Source organism: Pagrus pagrus, assembly GCF_965226575.1.
Source record: "Pagrus pagrus genome assembly, chromosome: 20".
NCBI classification, from domain to species: Eukaryota; Metazoa; Chordata; class Actinopteri; order Spariformes; family Sparidae; genus Pagrus; species Pagrus pagrus.
Genome location: NC_140207.1, coordinates 3855567 through 3877857, shown reverse-complemented (window position 1 = coordinate 3877857; position 22291 = coordinate 3855567). Strand labels below are relative to the sequence as shown.

At 43.8% G+C, this 22291-nt stretch overlaps 1 protein-coding gene across 1 annotated transcript in view; it reads right to left on the bottom strand.

Moving 5' to 3' along the window:
* Nucleotides 1-22291, bottom strand: part of drosha (drosha ribonuclease III) — a 99372-nt gene that overhangs the window by 36451 nt on the left and 40630 nt on the right. The window contains exons 18-23 of the mRNA XM_084339857.1: nt 18110-18248; nt 17952-18012; nt 17607-17666; nt 14914-15013; nt 11673-11775; nt 3814-3884 (exon numbers count right to left, since the gene is read on the bottom strand). Of these exons, the coding sequence (XP_084195983.1) occupies nt 3814-3884; nt 11673-11775; nt 14914-15013; nt 17607-17666; nt 17952-18012; nt 18110-18248 (534 nt within the window). The remainder of the gene's footprint in view (nt 1-3813; nt 3885-11672; nt 11776-14913; nt 15014-17606; nt 17667-17951; nt 18013-18109; nt 18249-22291) is intronic.

Below are 22291 nucleotides of genomic sequence, written 5' to 3'. Positions count from 1 at the left end.
ATCAACATCTTTTCCCCACTGATATTGCACTGCTGTTGAGTCCAGGTTGGGAGCAATCGAGCAGCTCCCCCTGAAGAAGATGCTTCCTGCGTCTCTGCTGATGCTTTAATAACCTCCACAGTAATGTCATTAGCAAATTAGCATCTATTGTTTCCTCCGGGCGTCTGTGTGCAATGAAGCTACATTCCATCCTCTGCGAGAGCCCCGTTGTTTGGGAACCGGTGCCAGCAAAGGTGACGTGTTGAGAGAAAAACAAGTGGATGGAAATAACTGTTGCGCTCCAGCCATGAATGCCATACCAATTAGGGAATAACGGAGAGAAAGTGGAAAGAAAAAAAAATGGGGCCACTGTTTGTCTGGCTGGGTCTTGAGGTGGAAATTACATGCGTGCTTTGTTTTTGGTAGTCAATTCTGAATTCTACCTCCGGAGTTGTGGAGCTTTTGTGTTGACTTGTCATAAGAGGACTGGAGCGAAACATCTGTGGGGGTAATGACATCCTGGGGTGTTAGAGAGAGGGGAAAAAATGGAAAGGAAAGATGGAGAAAACAAGAGGGAGCACCAGCCAGCATCCCGTTGTTACAGAGAGAGAAAAGGAGGGTATGGGACTGATCAACCATGTGTGAATGGAATACCGTACCGACAAATAAGGGCAGCAAAACCATCCAGGTTGTGCGAGGGGAAGTGTGGAGTCCTTCAGTTTTGCACGGCATCTCATTAGGTTGGTAATGTGCAATGTGAGGACCAATTCTGTCGTGTTAGGCTGGAAATACAGACAGATTCAAGTGATCCCGCAGACCACAGAAATCTCTCCCTCCCTCTGTCTGTCTGTCTGTCTGTCCATCTCTCTGGTCGGGCCCCACAGCTCCGCACCCCCACAACCCATCATACCACCCGGCTGGTGTTTGGCTTTCTGGTCTGTGTCCATCTGTCTCCTCGCAGCTTTGTATGACAGAGCAGCCATCAGGAAGCTTCAGCAGGGGGGTGACATGCCATACTATTTCAATCCTTAGTCTGCATAGCTAAAAAGTTTCAAACCAAAAGTTGAAAATCACTCAAACTTTGGTTTGGACAACTTCTCCTGGGAATATCTGTCAGCTGCCTCTGCCCTGGCCCTGAAAACATCCTGCTCACGGTGGTCCGAAGCGCTTGCCGTGTAAATACCGACACTTCCCCTGGTTGTTTTCAGTCCGGGGCAGAGACAGCTAACTGGGCTGCTAGCTGCACGGCTAACTGAGGAAACTAGTGAGCAGCAGCTACAGTTATCAGCAGTTACCAGTTACTTTGGGAAAAAGTTTTTTCGCTGATGGTCTCGTTTGCTTTTGCAGCTCATTTATAATCATCGGAGGAATCACCAGACTGTTTCGTGAACGCTTTAAAGTTCCTCGTAGTCACTTTAAGTATTCAAAAATCAGTGTAAAGCTTGACTTCTTCAGGTTTACAGGTTGATTTGACTAAGTGGCAACCTGGCTTTGTGTTGAAGACATTTCAGTTCAGGTTTCAACCACGCTGATCATTACATTTAACTTGAGACCATGTGCTGGAATCAGACACTTTAGTATACGACTATATGACTGACAGTTTTCTTATACTTCCACTTTCTCCCAACAGATGTTACATGTGGAGTTTCTCATTGTTTCTCCCTATGACCCCGACAAACTGATCTCATTATCTCTGGAAAACAACAGGTGTTATCTCCTAATAATGTCATAAATAAAAAACATAATACTCGTTATCACGGGAAAACGGAGGAAATAGTGTTTGACCCGTGGCCGTGTAGGGCTTCCTAAACGTACGTAGGTGCAATTTGACCCTGTGTGCAGGAAATACTTTTGTGAAGAGTAGACGTGAGTATTAGGGAGAAAATCTTGATGACTTAAATTCTAATTAAACTTTAAAGATCTTGCACAAAGGTTCACAAAGATTTTGGAGAAAGTTATTTCAGCTTTATTACTTTTGTATTGACCAATTTAATTGCTTGTTTTTTTTTTTTTTTTGCAAAGCTCAGGTTCAAAATGCTGATGAGACACTTTAAAACAGAACAAAGAGAATGGATCACATATTTGGCCCATCCTTTTACATCGCTTCCATTAAGACTATAGCATTGATTTTAAGATCGTGCCAATTACTTAAGGTTGAAAGGTCTGATGGATTATTATTACTAAATCAAACACAGACCATTTCATCTGAGACTGACCACAGTTTAAACAGTTTCTGCAGCTGATGTCATTCTCATTGTCTACTTGGCTTCCTTTGAAATGTTACTTCTAATACACGCCGTCTTTGTCTTTCCTTTTACTCATTGTTCTCGTGCGCTCCATCTGGAAATCCTGTCATAAGCACGCCTAACTTTCCTCTCATCTGTTGTCTCCCTGCAGAAACAAAACGCCCATACTCCATATCCCATCATCAATTGGACTATCATAGGAACAAGCAACAGCAGGGATCTTCTGTAATGAGAAGACATGTTTGTTAGCGCGTGGTTCACTTTGTCTGCGCTGTGTGTAGACTGCAGTTTTTAAGCAGTGCTTCCAGTCTCTGCTCTTTACAGTACAGTTATTCCACGACTTAAGATTCAGTAGTTGCTTTTTTAAATCTGTGTCTGTTCAGCAGCTCCAAAAACTCAGCTTTTTCTTTCTTTTTTTTTTACTGGAATCTTTCATCATACAAATAAAGACCTCCAAATTCTGACAACTCGATAACTGCTGTCAACTTTCATGGCCGGAGGATGACAGTGAAACAGAATCGAGGACGTTTCAGCTCTCCACACAGAAGCAGATCCTCTACTGTCAGCGCTCTCACACAATGGCTGGTCGCGCGGCAGAGGAGACTCGCTGTAAACTGGGCCGAGGATGAAGACAGATCAGGGCCAAATGTTTTGTCAATTAAAGTGGAAAATAACTTGATGATAAACGGGTAGGATTTGAAAGAATGTAGAATAATTTGTCTTGATCCCGAAGAGTCATGTAAATAAAACAGCATATCAGATTGTATTTGATGTTTTCAGGAGGGGTCGTCTCCAATAACGCCAATCTTCTGGGGATGTTTTGTGGTGTGGGGTTTTCTGATCCGGTCTCTCAAACACTCCCGGTTTTGATCAAACATGTTTGATGGATCTCACCGTGTGTCCTGAAGTGCGTGGGAGTCACCAACTGAATCTCAGACAAAACCCTCAATGCCCAATTAGAACCGGGCCTGCTGCTACATTCTAGACGTGCTGCAAGTCATTTAATTGATTCATAATATTTCTTGCCAGGATAAATGCAAAATCCTTATTCATTCATCAATTATTCATGCCTGCTGGTCACACACACACACACACACACACACAATAGCAGGTGTCCTGCTGGAGACTGGCAAACCGCAATGTTCCACACATCCAGTTCATTTTGCAAAACATACAAGCCAAGCTATGGCTTCATCCAGATTTTCTTTTTGTCTCAGTCATATTGTTTTATCTTTGTGCATATCAGTGCACACACAATAAGCGGCTAGTCAAAAGTATTGCGGGGTAGAGCGAGCATTGGGAGATCTCAGGTTCTGAGACTGGCAAGGCCTCAATATCGTGCAACGTGTGGTACTTTGCCAAAACATGCAGTGTGTGGGTTTGAGCGAATAAAAGAGACCAGATTGGCGAAAATGTTACAGTTGTCTTGCACAGACCGAAATAGGAAAAATCTTGTCTAGTGTGTCCGCAGCTCCTCTCGAAGACGAGATGAGTACATACACATGAAAGAGACACATGCACATAGACATCTCGTACGGTGGCAAAGGACAGAAACCGAATTAGACTCGAGTAATAAACTGTCAGTTACCTCGCCGTTGAAGAGCAGTCGACCAAAGAGCTGCCGTGCCTCCTCCAAACCTCCTTCTAAATACACAGCGCCTGGAGAAAAAAAACAAAAACACAAAATTAAAAAAACAGAAAATTCAGTATTTGCTGGAAATACTTTAGTGAAACAGTAAACGAGTCCCCCAACCTCCACCCATGGAAATGTAAAGTAACTGTGAGAAGCATGACGCTCCACCACCAGTGCATTTCTGCTGTAAAAATTTCCAGCAATTCTCAGGCAATTTCAGACTTCTCTCCTAATGGAAAACTTAAAATTAATTGAACTCGGCAATGAGTTATAATTGCTTTATTAAAAGTAGGAGTGCATTTTTATTGCTTTTTTGGCGGTGAAATGACCTCGGGGTTCCGGTGCAGATCAACCCCCCCCGTCACAGCGCAGGAGGAGGAGGAGGAGGAGGAGGACGAAGAGAAAGATGCGGTTGCACCATCGTGCTGAGATGGAACTGGTCAAGGTCACATAAACATCAAACTTGAATTTAGAGTGGCAGGCTGAGACGGTGTCACACGCCTGTGTGTGAATAAGCCCGACAAACATGTAGGAGCCCGCATACAGACTTGTGTACTTCAAGCTGAAACCTATTCACGGACATTGTGGACCAAAGTATAATGTCCTCTTTGTCGCCCGCCCACACTCCCGGGTGCGACTTATCTGTGCAGATGTCCACACAACACACAGAATGTGGTGAATCTAACTTGAATTGTGAGGGCGGAAAAAAAAAAAAACACATTTCATACAGCATGTGCATACACAAACACACACACAAACAGACACACAAAAGATAAGGGACAAAGAAAGAAATTCAATAGAGGATTGGTCCCAAATTGCAAGAGAGAGCTGCTGTCACAGCAAGCAAAGAACAAGTATCCCAAATTTTTCTCTCTACGGGAACGATATGCAGCGTCTCTCCAGCTCAGTCGGCTACAGCACTCGGCTCCTTCGCCCAAGTCAACTCTCCTTTTGTGTGTCGTGTTGTTTTGCTCTTCTACTGTTTCTACTAAAATCAGTGGAACTATCATGGTGCCTTTAAGCTCCGTACAACTTCCAGCCATCACACTTAGGGTGGCTCATTCAATTTAGAAAGCAATAACCACCTGGCAAATTGGGTATACAATCGTGCAGCGGTTTTTATTATGTGCATAAATGAGCCAGTGGAAATGGGGCGCGGTGCGGTTGCAAGTCTAAATGCGCAAACTGCTTTCATGGACGACATCAAAAACATATGAGGGATTCATCATCTGGGGAGGGAAACTGCTTTCAGATGGCTAACAGGCCATTTACACACACAAACACACACGCACACAAACAGTGAAGATGCGGCCTACATAACCCGAGCCATAAAGAAAAAAAAATATACAAACAAACCACCTCGCACAAAGACAAACACAAATGCACACCCACTCTATCTGCCTCGCATGCCCTTTACTTCTAAACAGAGTGGGAAATTACTACCAGCCATTGCCCAAATGTTCGTAAAATTTGATTAAGCCTGACAACTTTGTCTCACCCTAGCAGCCACTTTGGGAAGTAACAGGCTCTCTGTTAGAGGTTGGAGGGCCTTTACTAATATAAAAATGCAGCTGAGTGGTGAAATAATGAAAGTAGCTTGTGAATTTGAACCCGTCATTGTGGATTTTTTTTAGACAATTTCCTGTGATGCTTATGACCATCGAACATCTGATCACAATACGCTTATAAATCATCATGTATAAATCTAAAGTCTTCTGCAAATCATCCGCAAACACAACATCCCACTAAACTCCTTGCAGATGTGCATCAGTGAGCGAGGCCTCTGTAATCTCGGCGCGACATGCTGAACGTCTCACTGAGGCTGACCGCGGGAGGCTCTAGAGAGGGGAGCGGATGTTTTCCACTAAGCATCAGCTCTGAGATTTGTGGTTTTACCGTAATGTGGACCTCAGTTCCAGATGCTGCTACTCAGCAGATGATTCCTCCAGAGGCCAGCTGTGGGAGGATAAGAGCTCCCTCCTAGGACCAAGTTTTGAATGTCTTTCAACCATCACTCATAATGCATTCATGTGTGTGAGCACCGAGGCTGGGGGGGTGTGGTTGGGGCCGGGAGGCAGTTTTCATCGTGTTTTGATGACACAGCAGATATGGAGAGTTCCTCAAATGGAGGCCTCAAAGACGTCAAAAATCTCAAAGTTTTTGCTTCTTATTAGATTTTTAAAACTTCTTCCAAGAGGCAGGAGAGGGTGGGCGGGTGGGGAAAACCAGGAGAGCCTCAAGAGATTTATAAAGGTATTAAAAATCTCAAAGCAACACCTTTGGTGTCAATCAAAGGCCCTGTGGATGAAGAAACCCAGATATGCAGCTAATTCTTACGAGAACGCTCTTGACAAGGCGGCTGTCCATGCAAAAAGTGTGCCCCAAAGCGATCCAATCAATCGCACAACTTGCCGCAATCATTAAACGGAGATCTGTGCTTCACGGAGCACCCCATCAGCCTGCAAAGTTGCAGCTGACGCCCTGAATGCACACAGCCCACAAAGACGCCGCAGCCGACTCAACCGGCAATTACATGCTAGCATCTCTCCACAGCTCATCTCGCAGTAACATCATGCGCTGGGCAAATCGCTCTGCAGTCTCCGAGCTCCGGCACATTCAAACCACTGAGTTGTCGACTCAGGCAGAGCGGCCAGTATGAAAATACGTGAGGCCTACAAGTGAGGGAAACCTGCCTGGAATACATGCAGGAGGACTCACTGCCACTGCAGGGGGGACACTAGTTTTGAGGGTGAACTGGACGACTGGACACTCTTTGGAAACTTCCAGGAAAATGCAATTGATTCACAAGCTCCTACAAAACCTAATATCACTGATTTAAAACAGCATTTTATTGGATTGAATTCAGTATATAATGTATTGAATGCACTGAGTTAGAGCTTGGAGATAACTCAGTATTTAGGAACCCTTATAACACCTTCTACACTAAAACTTGTGCGTACGTGAGGGTTTTTCAAATGCAGGTAAACCCTCTAAAAATAGGCAAATGACTCCTTTCTCATTGCTCGGACACAAGCACATAAATACCCCAATTCCATCAAAAAGCTGTGACCAAGGCAGTTTAAAGGTCCAATTTGTAAGAAAGTTTAGTTTTGAGACTCATTCCCAACTTATCGAACACTGACGCTTTGAGATGGTGGTCGTTTTGACCTACGATCCCAAAGCCTCGATATTTCAAGTTCGCTATCCAGACATGAAGATGGAAGCGGCAAAGGAGTGAGACATCTTGCTTCTTTCTCATCTCTGTTGAGAGTTGCACATGCTCAGTAGCAATCAGGCAGCTGGCAGGGATCAGGTACTGACAAGGAGGCCTCTGTCAATGTAGTGGTGGTTGCTTTTTGATATGTTTTACTTCAGTCTATCTTTCAAACACACGTCATATCGTTGCGCCTGAATACCGATCAGAACTGAGGCCCATAAACACCCGTGACTGCTGCAAAGTCATTTGACGCCGGAGTGAACGCCGACGTTTTGTCCAGTGTGAGAGATGTTTCAGTTCTGTGCACTAAATCTCAACTTGTTTCAAGGTAGATTACCTATCTGCTATTTGAGAAATCGTCGTCTTTATGCAAGATACTAAGTTTAATAAATCTGGGTGCACCCTCTACCTAAAAATGGAGCCAAACAGAGTCCAACTCCAAACTGATAAACTGCAAGTTTCACCTTTTCTATTTGATATAGGTCAGAGAGAACAGAGTGTGCATACAAAGTTCTCACCCAGTTCTGTGGAGAGAATATCAGTCACGGCCAGAGACGGCCAGCCACTAATGAATCTCCACATCTGTCACAAGTCTAATTCAGACAGCCATGCCGACTGTACAGTGTTATGTTTAGGAATAGAAATCCAATGTCTGTGGGCTTTCAGTGACCAATAAAAACCCAGAGTCAGGGGCATATGAAACACCAGCGGCTGACAGTCACATTAATAACCTAGAATGAATTATTCAAAAACGCTCAGGCTCTAATCCATCAAATAATATATTAAGCCGCTCCCTCTCAGCTCAATGGGGGCTGAAGCGGCAGACGGACACAGAAAGCAACACATTAAGGGCAAAAAATAAACTAAAACCAAAACAGGAAAATGTAATTTTTCTCGTCACGGCGAAGACAAAGGCAGGCTGAGTGCGCTGGAACATCAAACATCTTACTTTTCAAAAAAAAAGATGACGTTCGGAGCGAGGGGGGGGCGAGACGGAGAAACAAAAAAAAGAGGGCGCACTAGAAACCAACTCCACCACTGCTACCAGTGCAGCAATTAACAAAGGGAGCAGTACTCGCTCAATGAATACACCGGCTGCATTGTGTATGAATCTGATATTCAGCAAGTGAGAGATAATCCTTTCTCTCCGTTCTTTTAATAGGAAGAGCTTAGAGAGGGCCCTCACAAAGGTTCACCATCTGTATCCCCCATGGCTGCTGGCAGCGTATAATCCACAGATCAACTGTACAAGGAAATTAGGGCCATAAAAACAGAGTGGGGCCTCTTTTCTTCTTCTCTCAATTCTTTTCAAACTGTTCGCTAGGAAGGAAGCGACGTGGCTTATCAGTGAAGAGGACCTGAGAGGGAAACGGGAGGGCAACAGGCGGGAGGAGTTTCTATGAATACGCGGAGGGAGAAAGTGGTTTTTCTAAAGACGAAGAGGTAAAGTGGGCAAGAGCAAAAGTACAGCCGGAGAGAGGGTGAGAGAGAGAGAGAGAGAGGGGGGGGAGGAGGGGGTGGTACAGAATGGGAGGTGCACGGGCCAAAAGAGCCCAAATGAGAATGGCCCACTCCGGCAGAAGTTAATGACAGGGGATCAGAAAAGCAAGATTTCCATTCAACACTTTGAATTATTCAGGGTTGCAGGGCACCCATTTGCATTGCAGATGCCTTTGCTTTCCATTCCTCTACTGCTCTCCCTCCATTCTTCCTCCCTCCCCAGCTCTCTCCCTTTCTTTCTCTCTCTGTCTCGAGCAAGAGAATGGCCCTGCCTCAGGGTTAGGAGATAGACACATTCTCGGCTCCACGGAGGGAAAGCTTTGCCCATGCAAAGCAGGAGATTATCTGCCATTTCCAACAAAGCCCAGGTTCAACGGTCACCGTGGCAAAGAAACAAATAAAACAAAGGTCAGAAAACATGCATAGTAAGCCGTTAGAGCTATCTGCCAGGGCCTTGGAAATATTATGAGCATGTCATTTTCCATCACAGCTTTCAGGAGAGAGAAGCATTTGAATTCCACGCGTGTGCACGCTGGAGGAAAAAACAAAAAAAAAAGCGTGTTGGAACAGAAAAAGAAAATCAAAAAATGACGGTACCTACAGACAACAAGGCAGCGACACGTCTGCAGAAGTGTACGTCTGTTGATGTGGCGCCTGCTGCTTTTGCGAAAGTGGCGGTTTGACGTCTATGTCAGGCGGAGAGAGGCCTGCGTGAGGATGAAGTGACAGCGGTTGTATGCCCCCCGTACCATCCTGCGGCACGTGTGAGCGATCCGAGTTCGTCTTGTAAGGAGAAAATGCTGTGCGGTGAGTGAGTCGGGAGGGCTGGAGGGTGAGGAAAAGGGGAGGAGAAGGGGGGGAGATGACAGAGTGACAGGATGACTCATCATCTGCGTGGCACATCTTTCACCTAATAACACCCAAACTCTAGATCACAGAGGGGGGAACAGAGAGAGATGGAGGGACATAAAGAGTAAGTCAGAGACAGGGGAGGGTGGAGACAGATAGACTGCTCAACGACAAGGTCTTAAAGGAGGCGTTTGAGCTAAAAAAAACTGAAATGAAGATGACAAAAGTCTCGGTGAAAGAAGAGCGGCAACATCAGACGTCGTCCTCAATGCGAGCGACTTGAATCTGTGCGTATGTGTGCATGTTTTGCCCCTCAGCATGTGTGTCTGCGGTGAAGAGGGGGGGGTGATATTTCTGAGTTAGTAATCCAAAGCTCGTCACAACAGGGTGCTCTCTGACAGCAGTTTGCTCACAGGTTCCTTTATAACGGCATCTGTTTATTCATCACTTTTATTAAGTTGAAACTTGAGATAGAAGACGAGAGGGAGAGGGGAAAAGAAAGGGAGGCATCCAGTGTCGTGGCCCCGCTGCCTGCCTCGGATGTGTGCTGCAATGAGGCGGCGACAGCCACGGGACAGAATAGATTATGACTCCGTCTCTGCCGATAATGAACCCGTAACAAGAACGGGGCCCCGGGGCCGACAGGGGGCCGTGGTGCCAGTCAGCACTTTCCCCCAGTGCTCGTTGTGTGCTGCCGTTTGGGTACGGAGAGGGGGGGGAGCGTGGAGAAGCTCTCTTTAAAGCCACCCACTTTCTGTATCTATCATCAGGGGAGCGCAGAGATGGCTGAACTGGTTCAATCAAGATGGTGATAAGATGAGGAAAGCTGCCGACTCTGCAGCTCTCCAGGAGCGAGGCTCGGCTTAGCGCTGCCCATGGGGCTGGATGGAGAGAGGGAGACCGTCCGTGCCATGTGATTTTTTATGTGTGTGTGTCTGTGTGTGTGTGTGTGTGTGTGTGTGGTTTCCTGCAGAGTGTCCTAATCACTGCACAAACTCTATCAGTGAACTGCTAGCAGGATGAATAGCAAGCTTGTGTATGTGTTTGGTGTGGGTAAAGGAGAGTGGTGCTCTGGGGATTGCCTGTCCAGCCAGAGGTCAAACCACATCTCCTGAGATCAATAAAGCTGTGTAATGTTTCCAGGGCCTAATGGGAGATCCACTGCAGCTATTTACACAGCTTACACACACACACACACACAGAAACCTGAATTCAACCATTAAAAGTTATTTAAAGTGTGTGAAGTTGGCACGTAAATTAAGAAACTGTCCACCACTGCCTATATTGGTAGAAGTTCTTGGAGTATCTTCAAATGCTTCATATTCCTGAAACGTGTAGAGCCTCAGCTAAAAGTTTACATTAGTCAACAAACAATAGTAAAGCAAACATGTTTTTTCATCCAATGTACTTCATAAAAACACAGAACATATTGATCTTAAAGATTTCTAAACGTAAAAAGCATAAAAACAAAAAAATGTATTTATTTAATTTTAACATTTTCAAAACTATACTTCCTCTCAATTTCTCTCTCACTGTCACAATGTCTTGCTCTGCATGCACATGATGTAACGACATCATCACGCATGTATAACATGATTAGGCGAAAGACAAAAGCCTTCGCCTCCTCCTGCAAAAACAATGAATGCTGTAGATATTATGTTTTTTGTTTTAGATCAATTTAAACAGGATCACGCCAACAGCGATCTCCTGCGACCGTTTCGTGGGAGTCCTCTGGCACCTTCGCTCTTCGTTACGACTTCTTGCACCTCACGTCTCGTGACATAATGATGTCATCATGCACGTATAACGCGATTAGGCGCAAGACAAAAGCCTTTTGCTTCGTGCTACAAAAAATGAATGCTGTAGTTATTATGGTCTTTATTTCAGATAAGTTTAAACAGGATCATGTCAGCAACAGTCTCCCACGGCCAGTTGAGGGCCGCCCACGGTAGGTCTGTTTTCACGGGGTTAAAAAACACATTTATGCACAGAAGCATACCAAGACTTTCATGCTGCTGCGAAGTCCAGCAAATCAGCCCTCCACTGAAACAGTATTAAACCCCCTGCTAATTTCTGTGTTGTGTTTGTAAGAGTGGAGAGACAGTATTTGTTTTCAGTATATGTAAATCTATCCTTTTAGGGAATAGATTTACATATTTAGTTCACTCAAAATGCAATTCCTTTTTTCTTTTGCTCTCCAGTAAAACCGTGATCCCAGCTTTCTATCTTACTCTCGTGGGAACCTCACCGATAAGAGCCTCGAAGCAGTTGGCCATGGCGTGTCGCAGGTCCGACTCCCGGCACAGATCTGGCCCGTGAGCGTAAAGCATGAAGCGATCCAACTCCAGTTTCTGTAAAAAAAAAAACAAACAAAAAAAAGACAAACATTCATATCAGTGCGCCGCCACCGACACCTCAGTAATAGCCTCTTGAAAAAAAAAGTAATAGCATTTTTTGGTGTTGCACATTTTCATTGGCTCTCTATGGAAAACAGGGCAAAAAAAAAAAAAAAAAAATGGGGGGGCCAAAAAAACTCGAGGGAAATGAAAAAGATTGCCTGCCCTTGCTGGAAAAGGTTCTACTTCATGGCACTGACAGATGTGCCCATGTGTTGTCCAGCTGTGGCATGATGCACTAAGCCGGCACAGGAGGAAAATGTTCACACACGTGCACAAAATTACACTGCCGCGCGCACACACAGACACACACACACACACACAGACACGCCAGATAATCCCGAGACAAATTGATGAAATAGAAACAGTGGTGACCTTCATTCTGTCTGAAAAAGTAGGGACTTCTTTCACGTGTTAACCACTCTTTACAACGACAGACATTAGTGCTGCAAGTATGAATAACAGAGAGCTGACTTCATCTCAGTGACGCTGAAAAGAACTGATATTGTGTTTATTATACTGGAAGTTACAATAAAGCCATTACTGCTCATCTCTGTCGCATGATACTGCTGAACACCTCTATTCAACACGCATCTACCTGTTTTTCTGTGTAATATGTACACATGTATTCAATGCCCCACAGTTCATTTGACTGTTTATCAATCCTTACAAACCTGCTGCACAGTACACAATATTCTACTGAACAGAATATTATCAGTTCAGTTTACTGTGTAGGAGAAGATAAGAATCAGGGCTGGGTGATATTATACTGTTATCGTGATATGACATGAGTGCTGTCGTTTCCCGGTTTTAAAGGCTGAACTTGAACTGACCAGACTGTTCCACTTGTTTTATACTCGTCTCTACCCACTTAGTCATTAAATCCACATTATTAATGTTTTTTCCACCCAGTCCAAGCATTTATGAAGCGCTTTTGAGGAGATTTCGAGATATCAACATTGTGATATTACATTAACACTCCTTTATTGATCCCACTAAAGAGAATTTGGGGTGTTCAAGCAGCAAAAGGACATAAAAAAAGCATAGATAATTACAAATAAATAATTTAAATGTTTATGAAATTCAAAAAACAAAAGAGAGAATAGAATAAGATAGACTCAACAGAGAAATTCATCATGACTAGGGATGCTGATATGGATAACCGCGAATTAACCGCTTCTCAACGCTGATATTTTCATTTTTTGTGTTTTAAAAAGATGATCCTAACCTCTAGTTTCTGCACATCTAAGGGGCAAGAAAATGCTAAAATGTATGATTAATAATCTTTATAATAAATAAGATTTGTTGGACATGAATCTCGTTGTTCATTGGTGGATCCCAAACCAACTGTAAAGGTGCATACCACCACCTGTATCAGAGTGTGTAGATGCCGTGTTATTAAGTCCATTAAAGCAATTTTGTTTCGTATTATTATCTATAATCATCTGTAATAAACTCACTGATACCGATAAATAGCTGATTACATAAATTTCCCAATATCTGGTGATAATATCAGCTTGATATAGGTCAAGCATTGAAGCTGACTGTTTCAGTGCACTGTGCCGTGTCATTATAGACGATAATATCTTTGCAACCACATTTGAGGGATCATGAGTATATCTGCGTGTATATGTGTATATACTCCCTACATGAAGTATCGGTCGGACTGCACTATACACTTTGTTTTATTCTAGTTGTTTATTGTTATTTATAGCTTTTTATTAAACGTCTTTCCTTCCTGCAGCACCTCCTCCAGTGTCCTTATGTCATTTGTTTCATGATTTATGTGACTTTACACTTCTAACAGTGTAATTTCCCAATGGGATTAATAAAGTGCTCTTCCTTTTCCAAAGAAGTTTCTCCATGTTTTAATATGTTGGGAGGAATTGCTGATGTGGGCCTGTGAAGCCCGTTGAGACAGTTTATGTCACAACTGAGCTGCACAAATAGACTTCGGTGGAAAGACGAAGATGACCTGCTGGAAAAAATATGTGATGAGAAAGTCTCCCGCTAATTGACCCAATGGAGTATTGGTCAACTCTCCGGGTTTGATAAAGCAGTGTGAGAATAGAGCAGGACATCAATGAAATAAATAAAAACAAAAACAGAATGCTTAGTTTGCATTTAATGTAAACAAGCGCTGTGATGTGACGTGCGGGGCCGAGGGTCAGTGAAACTTTCTGCAACTATTTCCCTGCGCCAAGTCAAAAGCAGCCCAACTTGGCTTTACTGGCAGCGCACCACAGACGAAATACCCGGCAAAAAACAGTCAGGGTGCTATTTAATTACGGCTGATAACTGTTGGTGGTATCCCACCCCCCGTGATTGCACACACAAATTAAATCACAATTCATAAATACTCCAACTCAGAGGGAAAGCGTTCTGACTTTTAAGCCTTCCAAGTGAAGTGGCGGATTGTGCCGTTGCTCGCTGAAGATATTTTTTGAAAGATAATTGCGAGTGTTCTTGAGCAGACGGCTTTAGAGGAGCCTGGTAAACAACTTGGCAACGTCGAACACTGTATCACACTCACTTTACCGCGAGCGGCAAATTGAAACAAGCCAAACTGCTACACAGCACTAATGCAGATTCGGGCGGCTGCATCTTTGTATTCAGCAGGGAGCAACATGAAAGATTGAAGTTTTTAATTGCTTTCTCCACATCACGGGACGATTATTGTTGTGTTCTTTACAAACGTGCCAGTGAGTGAGGCTTGGCTGTACAACGCTGCCAGGGAGTGAGAGAGAAAGAGGGGAAGCAAAGGGGGCCCAGCGATAACAGGAACTGGAGAGTGTTTCAGGAAGACCTCTAGGGGCCCACAGGGACCCCTGCCGCACTAGTCTAGTCCTCCAAAACAACAACCTTTTAACTCCAATTACAAACCTGAGGGGGCAAGAAAAAAAAAAAAAAAAAACGAGTGGGGATGGCAGGAAGACAAAATTAGTGTTTTCCCCAGCGCCCCCTTAGAAAGAGGCAAAGTCATAACAGCAAGACAGGAAACAATAACACCGTCTCACACATGTCCTCCTGTCAGCGCGCAGACCTTCCACTGCTCTGACCTGCGCACTCGTTACGAGCTGGAGGTGGGTTTACCTTGGCGAGCATGGCTAAGTGCTGGTTCTGCACAATGGCTGTTCTGTACGTGGCCAGGCCGCCCTCCTCTAGACTGGGGAACAGGTAGTACAAGTGGACGCTGTGGACAGAGAAATAAGGACAAATTAGGATCAGTGGGTCAGATTTATGGTTATAAAAACAGATGAATAAAAGTTGTGATGTTAACAGTCGCTAAGAAACATCAATCTACTGAAAATTACTCTAAAACAAGAATGCGTCAGACACCTGACAGTAATTATCATTAATAAATGTTAAATTTAAAGTTAATCTAACTTCAGTAAATTGTTTTTTCACCGTTAATGAACATTGAATTGCTTTATCAGCTACTTTTAACTGTCAGACAGCTGTCGTTGGCTAAAAAAAGCCATTGTTCTAAAGTGTTTAACAACTTTAACAACAAAACAAACGTAAAGTTGAGACTTTTAATGAGCCAGACTGAAACTTAAGATTCTCCTCAATCAAATGATGTACGGCACTTAATGCTAACTGGCTGTAGAAAATAAAGACGGTCTTGAAGGTTAAGATATAGTAAAACTGCAACTTTAATAACGGTTGTCCAAATAATGTTTAAAGATGAACTACACAGTATTTATTAACCAATTATAAAGTATTATAAACATCAGTTACAGCCTCACAATAAACAGTTGCTTAATAAATAATTTGTTAATTTAACTTTTAACTAAAGTTTAATTAACAGTAAATGTACAATTTCTCAATGACGAGTCATTTTTTTAATCAAAGAAAAATTAAAAACTAAACTAAAACTATTCGTCTAGTCAAGAAAATAATGGAAAATGACAATAATCATTAGTTAAAGCCCTAAAAAATGTTTCCTGTGTTTACTTAATATTTCAAAACCACCCAATTAATTTTTCAGACATTTCCAGCACTTTCCAGGTCGGCGCTGGAGCCCAGAAATGGGCGGCGGACGCTTCAGTGGTTCCACAGCTGGGTTCCGGGCGAGCAGGTTCCATTTTCATTACGGTCCGGCGTCTCCCTAACCGCGGCGTATCATTTGATTTCATTTGAATTAAAACAGGCCATTTAATTCAGTCATTTCTAATCAATGCAAAGGGAGGAAAGCAGGTGGTGTTCTGGGTTTTTTTTTTTCCAAATCCACGAGAGGTCTATTTGTCAGGGTATTGTGATCTTGGTGTGAAAACAAAGCACTTGGAATTAATAAAAAGCACTTAGCGTAATGAAAAATAATTAGAGCGGAGACACTTGGTTCGCTGGCAGAGGTGTCAGTCAGAGAGAGCGGCCAACTGGGCGGCACGGCGGGCTTCAGGTTTGTAGCTCAGTTTATTAATCAGGAGCAGATTGGCTGATTCGCAAGAAAACAGCCTTCAGAACTGAACTATCGACCCCTCAGACCGGGCTCTACATCAAAGTGAACTCTCAGGTTCTGGCTCTACTTTCATCTGTGGTCCATTTTCTCATGAGCATGTTCTGCAAGGAAAACCCAAAGCAATGTTGACGTCATCTTTACATATTTTTACTAATTTAAACACTCACCTGGACTTTCAGAACTTGCTCTAATGAATTATTTACTTTCACAGGACCCAGGATCAAAACTATTGCAAGTGGACTAAAAAACGAAAGAAAAAAAGAAAAGAAAAATCATCCTATGACCCCCCCTCTGTTCAACACTGGCTCTCTGTGTTGGGGCTATTCAAATGTGCAAAATATTCTGTTGGCTGGACAGCACAGGCACAGATAGCCTCCAAGGGCAGCGCGCACTGGAGGGCGCACGAGGCAGTTGGCTGGATCTGCTGTACCCATTTAACTGGACAAGAGGCTGATAAATAATTCAGAGGGCCAGCGCACAGGCCAAGCATGTCTCGTCAGACGCTAACAATCAAAGAAGGAAGGCAGAGGAAGAAGAGGGGGGGAGAGAAAGTGGCGAAACATGCCCAGAGATATCCGGAGAAACAGAGGCTAACCACCTTCTTTGTAACACTGCTCTTGCTACATAAGGAGCTGGAGCAGTGTCCTGTGTAACCCAGCGTCAGTTCCCATTAAGGTTTAAATCCTGCTCCTGAATGCTCACTGATGTGGAAGTGTTAGCATCGAGGGTTACGAATTAGATTTCGGTAGTGGAAGTTGGGCAAATGGAAGTCAGATAAAAAAAAAATCTATTCTTCCTTTCTGCAACCTATGAGAGTATAAGAGAGAGAAAGAGAGCGAGGGGGCACATTTTCTATCTTTTCTTCAAGTAATATCCGCTCTGAGGAGGAGGTAGAGGTGCAGCAGGTAGGTGGGCACTCTCTCAAGATTAATAATAGCCACATATAATTAGCGCTGTGCTTAGGTAAGTGCCGGGCAGCAACGCCTGCACTGACCTGGGAGTCAATAACACAGTCAGCATTCGAGACAGCAATGCCAGACAGCTAATTGCAAGTTGTCATGGAGAATTTCAGGCCGTTAAAAAAAAAAGGGGGGGAGAGAAAAAAAAATTACATCCCAGTTCCAATTACCAGTAAATCACTGACTTGAATGGGTGGACAGTGTGGAGAGGAGTGCGGTTGTGACAGACGTGGACAGACAATGAAAGAGAGGGAGAAGTGGAGTGAGAGGGTGAGGAGGGAACGGAGGGAGAGAAAGGCCGATCGTGTTTTAGTCGGATTCAATTAGCGCTCGTGTCTATCAAAGATGTGCGAGCGCCTTCTCACCTGGTGAGGAACTCGACGACGGCATCGCCCAGGAACTCCAGTCTCTCGTTGTGATTGATCCTGGACAGGACGAGGGGGGAGGAGACGGGAGGGGGAGGTGGAGATGTGAGGACGGCTGGGAGAAAGATGCACTTCAGGCAAACAGCAGCTCACGTTCAATAATAAGTAGTCGTTGCCCTTAAAATTAGCTCATTTCATTTCCCCTGAGAGATCCTTTCCTTTCACAGTTAAAGTTAATTTTCTTGTCAGCAGGCCTGCCGGGTGTATTAATCACAAGAATCGCCCCTTTGATTGCTCCTGTGGTCAGTGATAGCGTGAGCAGATATGTGCCCGCAGGCAGCTTACCTCGATGGTGAGGGGTCATCCTGCCCCAGACGAGACATGATGTTAATCAATGTGTTGATTCCTGAAAACAAATCCCCCGGGCGGAGAGGTTAGGGGCCGTGATAGACTGACTGGTCAAGAAGAAATGAGACGCGGAGAGAGAAGCAAAAGTCACCCACCCTTCTTCCTCATGTACATGTGGTGGACCTTCCTGTCTCCGTACTTCGGCTGGCGGATGCCGCAGTTGGACAGAGAGTTGCGGGCGTGATCGGGATTCATGCCGAAGTTGAGGTGGTGACTGGGGTGAGTCATGGCGAGCTGGAGGAGAGAATGAGGGAGTAGTTCAACACTTGTCAACCAATTTTACAGGAAGCTTTCTAGACACTCAGAAACTTCACCTCTTTTCAAGCTGGATGAACCAGAGTCTTGATTTACTGGCGTTCTTGAGTTGTATTTCCTGCCCTGAACAAGTCTTTGCTCCTGCGGGGGGGCGTACTTTCTGAAGGCCAGTCAACAGAAGCCTTATGTACGGGCCGACTACAACTTGTGTACAGTATTCATTCACACACAGCAGTAAACAAACACTGATTGTCAATCGTGTCAATACAAGTTACTAAGTCCTAAGGAATGAGATTTTCTCATAATGACTTTGAAACGTAAGCAAAGCAGTTTGGTTGACTTCTCATTCAGTGTTAAACTGAGAGGAGCTACATCCTGTCTGTTGCATGTCATGGTTCCCTGCCTGTTACTAGGCTATGATAGGAAAAGAAAAAGGAAGGACCTATGGAGCTGAGCTGAACAACAAACTATCTGAGAAGTACTCATGTGAAACCATTTTGGATTCTGCACCACCAATGTCGAAATTACAGGTAAAGACAGGGGTGTTTGCAAATTCTGTAAAATGCAAATGTGTGAGGGTCACATTACAGACAACAGATCTGTTAAGCGAACAGTACGCTTCTCAGAATTGCTTGTTGGTCTGTTGATCGTCTTCGGAAAACTTGAGCCCGACCATTTCTGTAACTTTTTGAAAACCAACAATCCAACATTCAACATTTTCATCCAAACAGCCGAGTGCAAAACTATGAATGCTGCCAGGAGACACCGTCTGAAAAATGCATCTTTCTCCTCTCTTTGACGGCCGGCTTTTAAATCCACCTTCCATCTTTTATTTACAGTGTGGCTATTTGGAACAACAATATTTGGACAACATGTTGTACAGACTAAAGATGTTTGGTTGCCATTTCCTCTTTCCTGACTCAGATACCTAAACTTGCGTATCGGCCAATACCAAGCTCAGATCTGACACCAGGGTGTTCAAGAAACAGCATCAACAAATCTAAGTTCGCTGAGGTGCTTGAAGTTAAACAAGTCCCTTATGGCCGTTTATGGACATTGGCTTCTTGTGCAGTAAAAAAAATCTGTTAAGTTGCAATCAGGTGTGCCAGAAGAAACAGGATCCTGTTTCGGTGCTAATAAATGACATGGTATTGGATCCGTGCATTGACTCATGTTCTCGCCAATATCTGAACCAGCATTTTTAGCTATATCTGAGGCATTTACAGTCCCGGTATTGAAACAACCGCGAGCACGAATGCATTCTCATCAACCATTACTTGACTCTTAGCTCGTCACCAAAGTGTGGCAGCTGAGGTACCACAGATGGCTGAAACATCAATTCTTAAAAGATAAGTGTACAATTAGGATATAAGGGTTGCTTCCATTTGAAATTGATTTTTACCTCCACAAAGCATGTCGAGTGTTCACCCATGTCCGTTGGTGTGTTTGTTGGTTGGTTTGTCAGCGAGATTACACAAAAACTAGGGCCTTTTTCAACCTCCTGTTAATTTCTCAGGGAATAACACATCGATCTTGATGAAAAAAGCAGGTGTTTTTAGGTGGTTGGTATCTATTAGTGAATTCAATTGGATGACCTTGATCTGGTGTGCTTAAATCATGTGATATGGGACTATTGAGTTTGATACTGGATCAGGCTTGACTGAATTAAAGGGGACTGTTAGGCCTTGGCAGAAGTATGCATTATCCCTTTTGGCCTTTGTGGTGTTTTCAGTCTCAATCCATCTCTGCACATCTGCTTTTCAACATCCCACTCAAGCATCCAAGTCGCAGAGCAGTAAATTATCAAAAATATGCGTTGACGCTGAGTTGTTGTATTGTCCTGAGCACCTCAGAGGCTTTTATTTCCTGTGTTTAGTTCTGTTCTGGAGCTTCATTCCTGGTCACAGAGGGTCAACAGCGTGCACACAGAGCAACAAAAGCCAAACTGTGTTGTTTGGACGCCAACAACACGGCCCAACCCAAGACCTTGTGAAAAGCTTCCACAGAGCCTCATCAGGTTCATTTTATCTTTTGTGTAAAGGCTAATTACAAACAGTAACGGCAGTCAAAGCAAAATCATGTTTTTTATTTTGGATCAGCGATCGCTCAAAGGAAAATATCTGCACTTAGGTGAGCCGCCGCGTGTCCCCCCTGCCTCTTTGCCACGGTGAAGTTGTTTGTATGAAAATTAATGACTTAAACTTTTCAAACCTGTAAAGAGAGGCAAACGTGGGAATTTAAGGTAAAAATAAGCCTGAAGGAAACGCATTAGTCGACACTCAGCTTTGTCTGAAAAGAGGACGAAAACTGCTGTGCCTAGAAAGACTGCCGCGGCTGAACATCTCAAACTCGCTGAGGGAAGAAAAAGGGAAAAGATAGGACTCAGTAGGATATGTCAAGCCTTTATCAATCTTACATTAGGAGAATGTTAATCTCAGCCCAAAAGAAGAGGGGGAAAAAAAACTCCAACTACTCTCCCCCCCTGGGCTTGCTTTTCAAAATGCTTGTCTCCTTTCAGCCAACTTCAAATCAATTTCAAGCTCCAATGAGATATATATGTAAAACGTTAACAGAGAGGTTTCAATATTTATAGTTGCTCAAGAGGCCTTCAGCTTTGTAGCCTTGAACACAGAGATGACAAATTCAACAGTGATTGTATTTTTTTTTGTCCTGTGGTTAAGAGGAACAGCGTTTCTTGGTGGGAGAAAAAAAGCTAGTTATTTGACATGACACAAGCAGAAATCTAGCAAATCTCAGTGCCGTGTTGACAGTTTGATGGAAAATATAAATAAAAACAACAACCACCACTTCTACTTCCAATTTCAACTCCCCCCATTGTGCGATGTCAGACACAAGTCAATGACTGCCTACTACACAGCCTGAACTACAGAGTTAGGTACTCTGAAGGAAATGCATCACACAAAAAAACATCAGTTATTCTGTAAACACTGCAGGTTCTTCACAGTTAAGGACAACATCCAACAACAGTCTTGGCTTTTAAGCTGAATCTGTGGAGAGGATTGACGTCTGCAACTGTTCCTGTCAACATAATGACTGCGTAAAGTATAGGGGGGATTTGGATTTAGTGATCACTGCCTCAGCTGCTGCTCAACTGCCTTTGGCTAAACGGGTATAAACATCATCGCTCAGTGGAGAGCTGCAGACTTGACTGGAAAAAGTGTTGTTGGACCTGCATGCAGGGAAACTGATGGGCAAACTGCCTGCTTGGCAAACAGCACTCAATGTCATTACCATGTACTGCATTATTAAATACAGTACACAGGTAAATCAGGATTCAGGGGCGAAAAAACACAGCAGATACAGACCGTGTTCCCTTGTAAAATCTGAATATTCGATCCTCTGCATTTTAAAGTAAACGACTTGGAGGTTACTCCTGATAAAATGTGCCATATAACAATTGCCTTTGCGTCGTCCTTACAGTACATTGCTATTTGGATCACAAAAAAGCTCCACAATGTCTGCAGCTACATCAATCTGTCCCTCCGACCTACTGATCTGCACATTCACACCAGTGGCGTCCAGCAAGGAGGGACAGCCAAAATGAGAACAGAGAGCCAAATATGGGAAAGGATATTTTGGCTATCGAGCTTGGATTTTTTTCAGTTCTTTGAGGATTTAGCTATTTTTGTCATCATGTTCTTCCCAAACGAGACAAAGTCTGTTTTATCATTTCATATCATTGCTGAAGTTTTTGGCCAACGGCCGTTAGGGTTGATTTACACCGATCAGCCACAACATTAAAACCACCTGCCTAATATTGTGCAGGTTTGCCTCATGCTGCCAAAACAGGTCTGACCCATCAAGGCATACATACAGGACCTTTTAGTCCTGTTGGTTGCAAGTGGATCCTCCATGAATCGGACTTGTTCGGGCAAGTCCCAGGGATGCTCGATCGGATCCAGATCTGTGGAATCTGGAGGCTGTAGGTCGAAACATTGAGCCTGAGTCTTTGCAGTGTTGCGATCTGCATTTTCCTGCTGGCGAGGCCACTGCCATCGGGG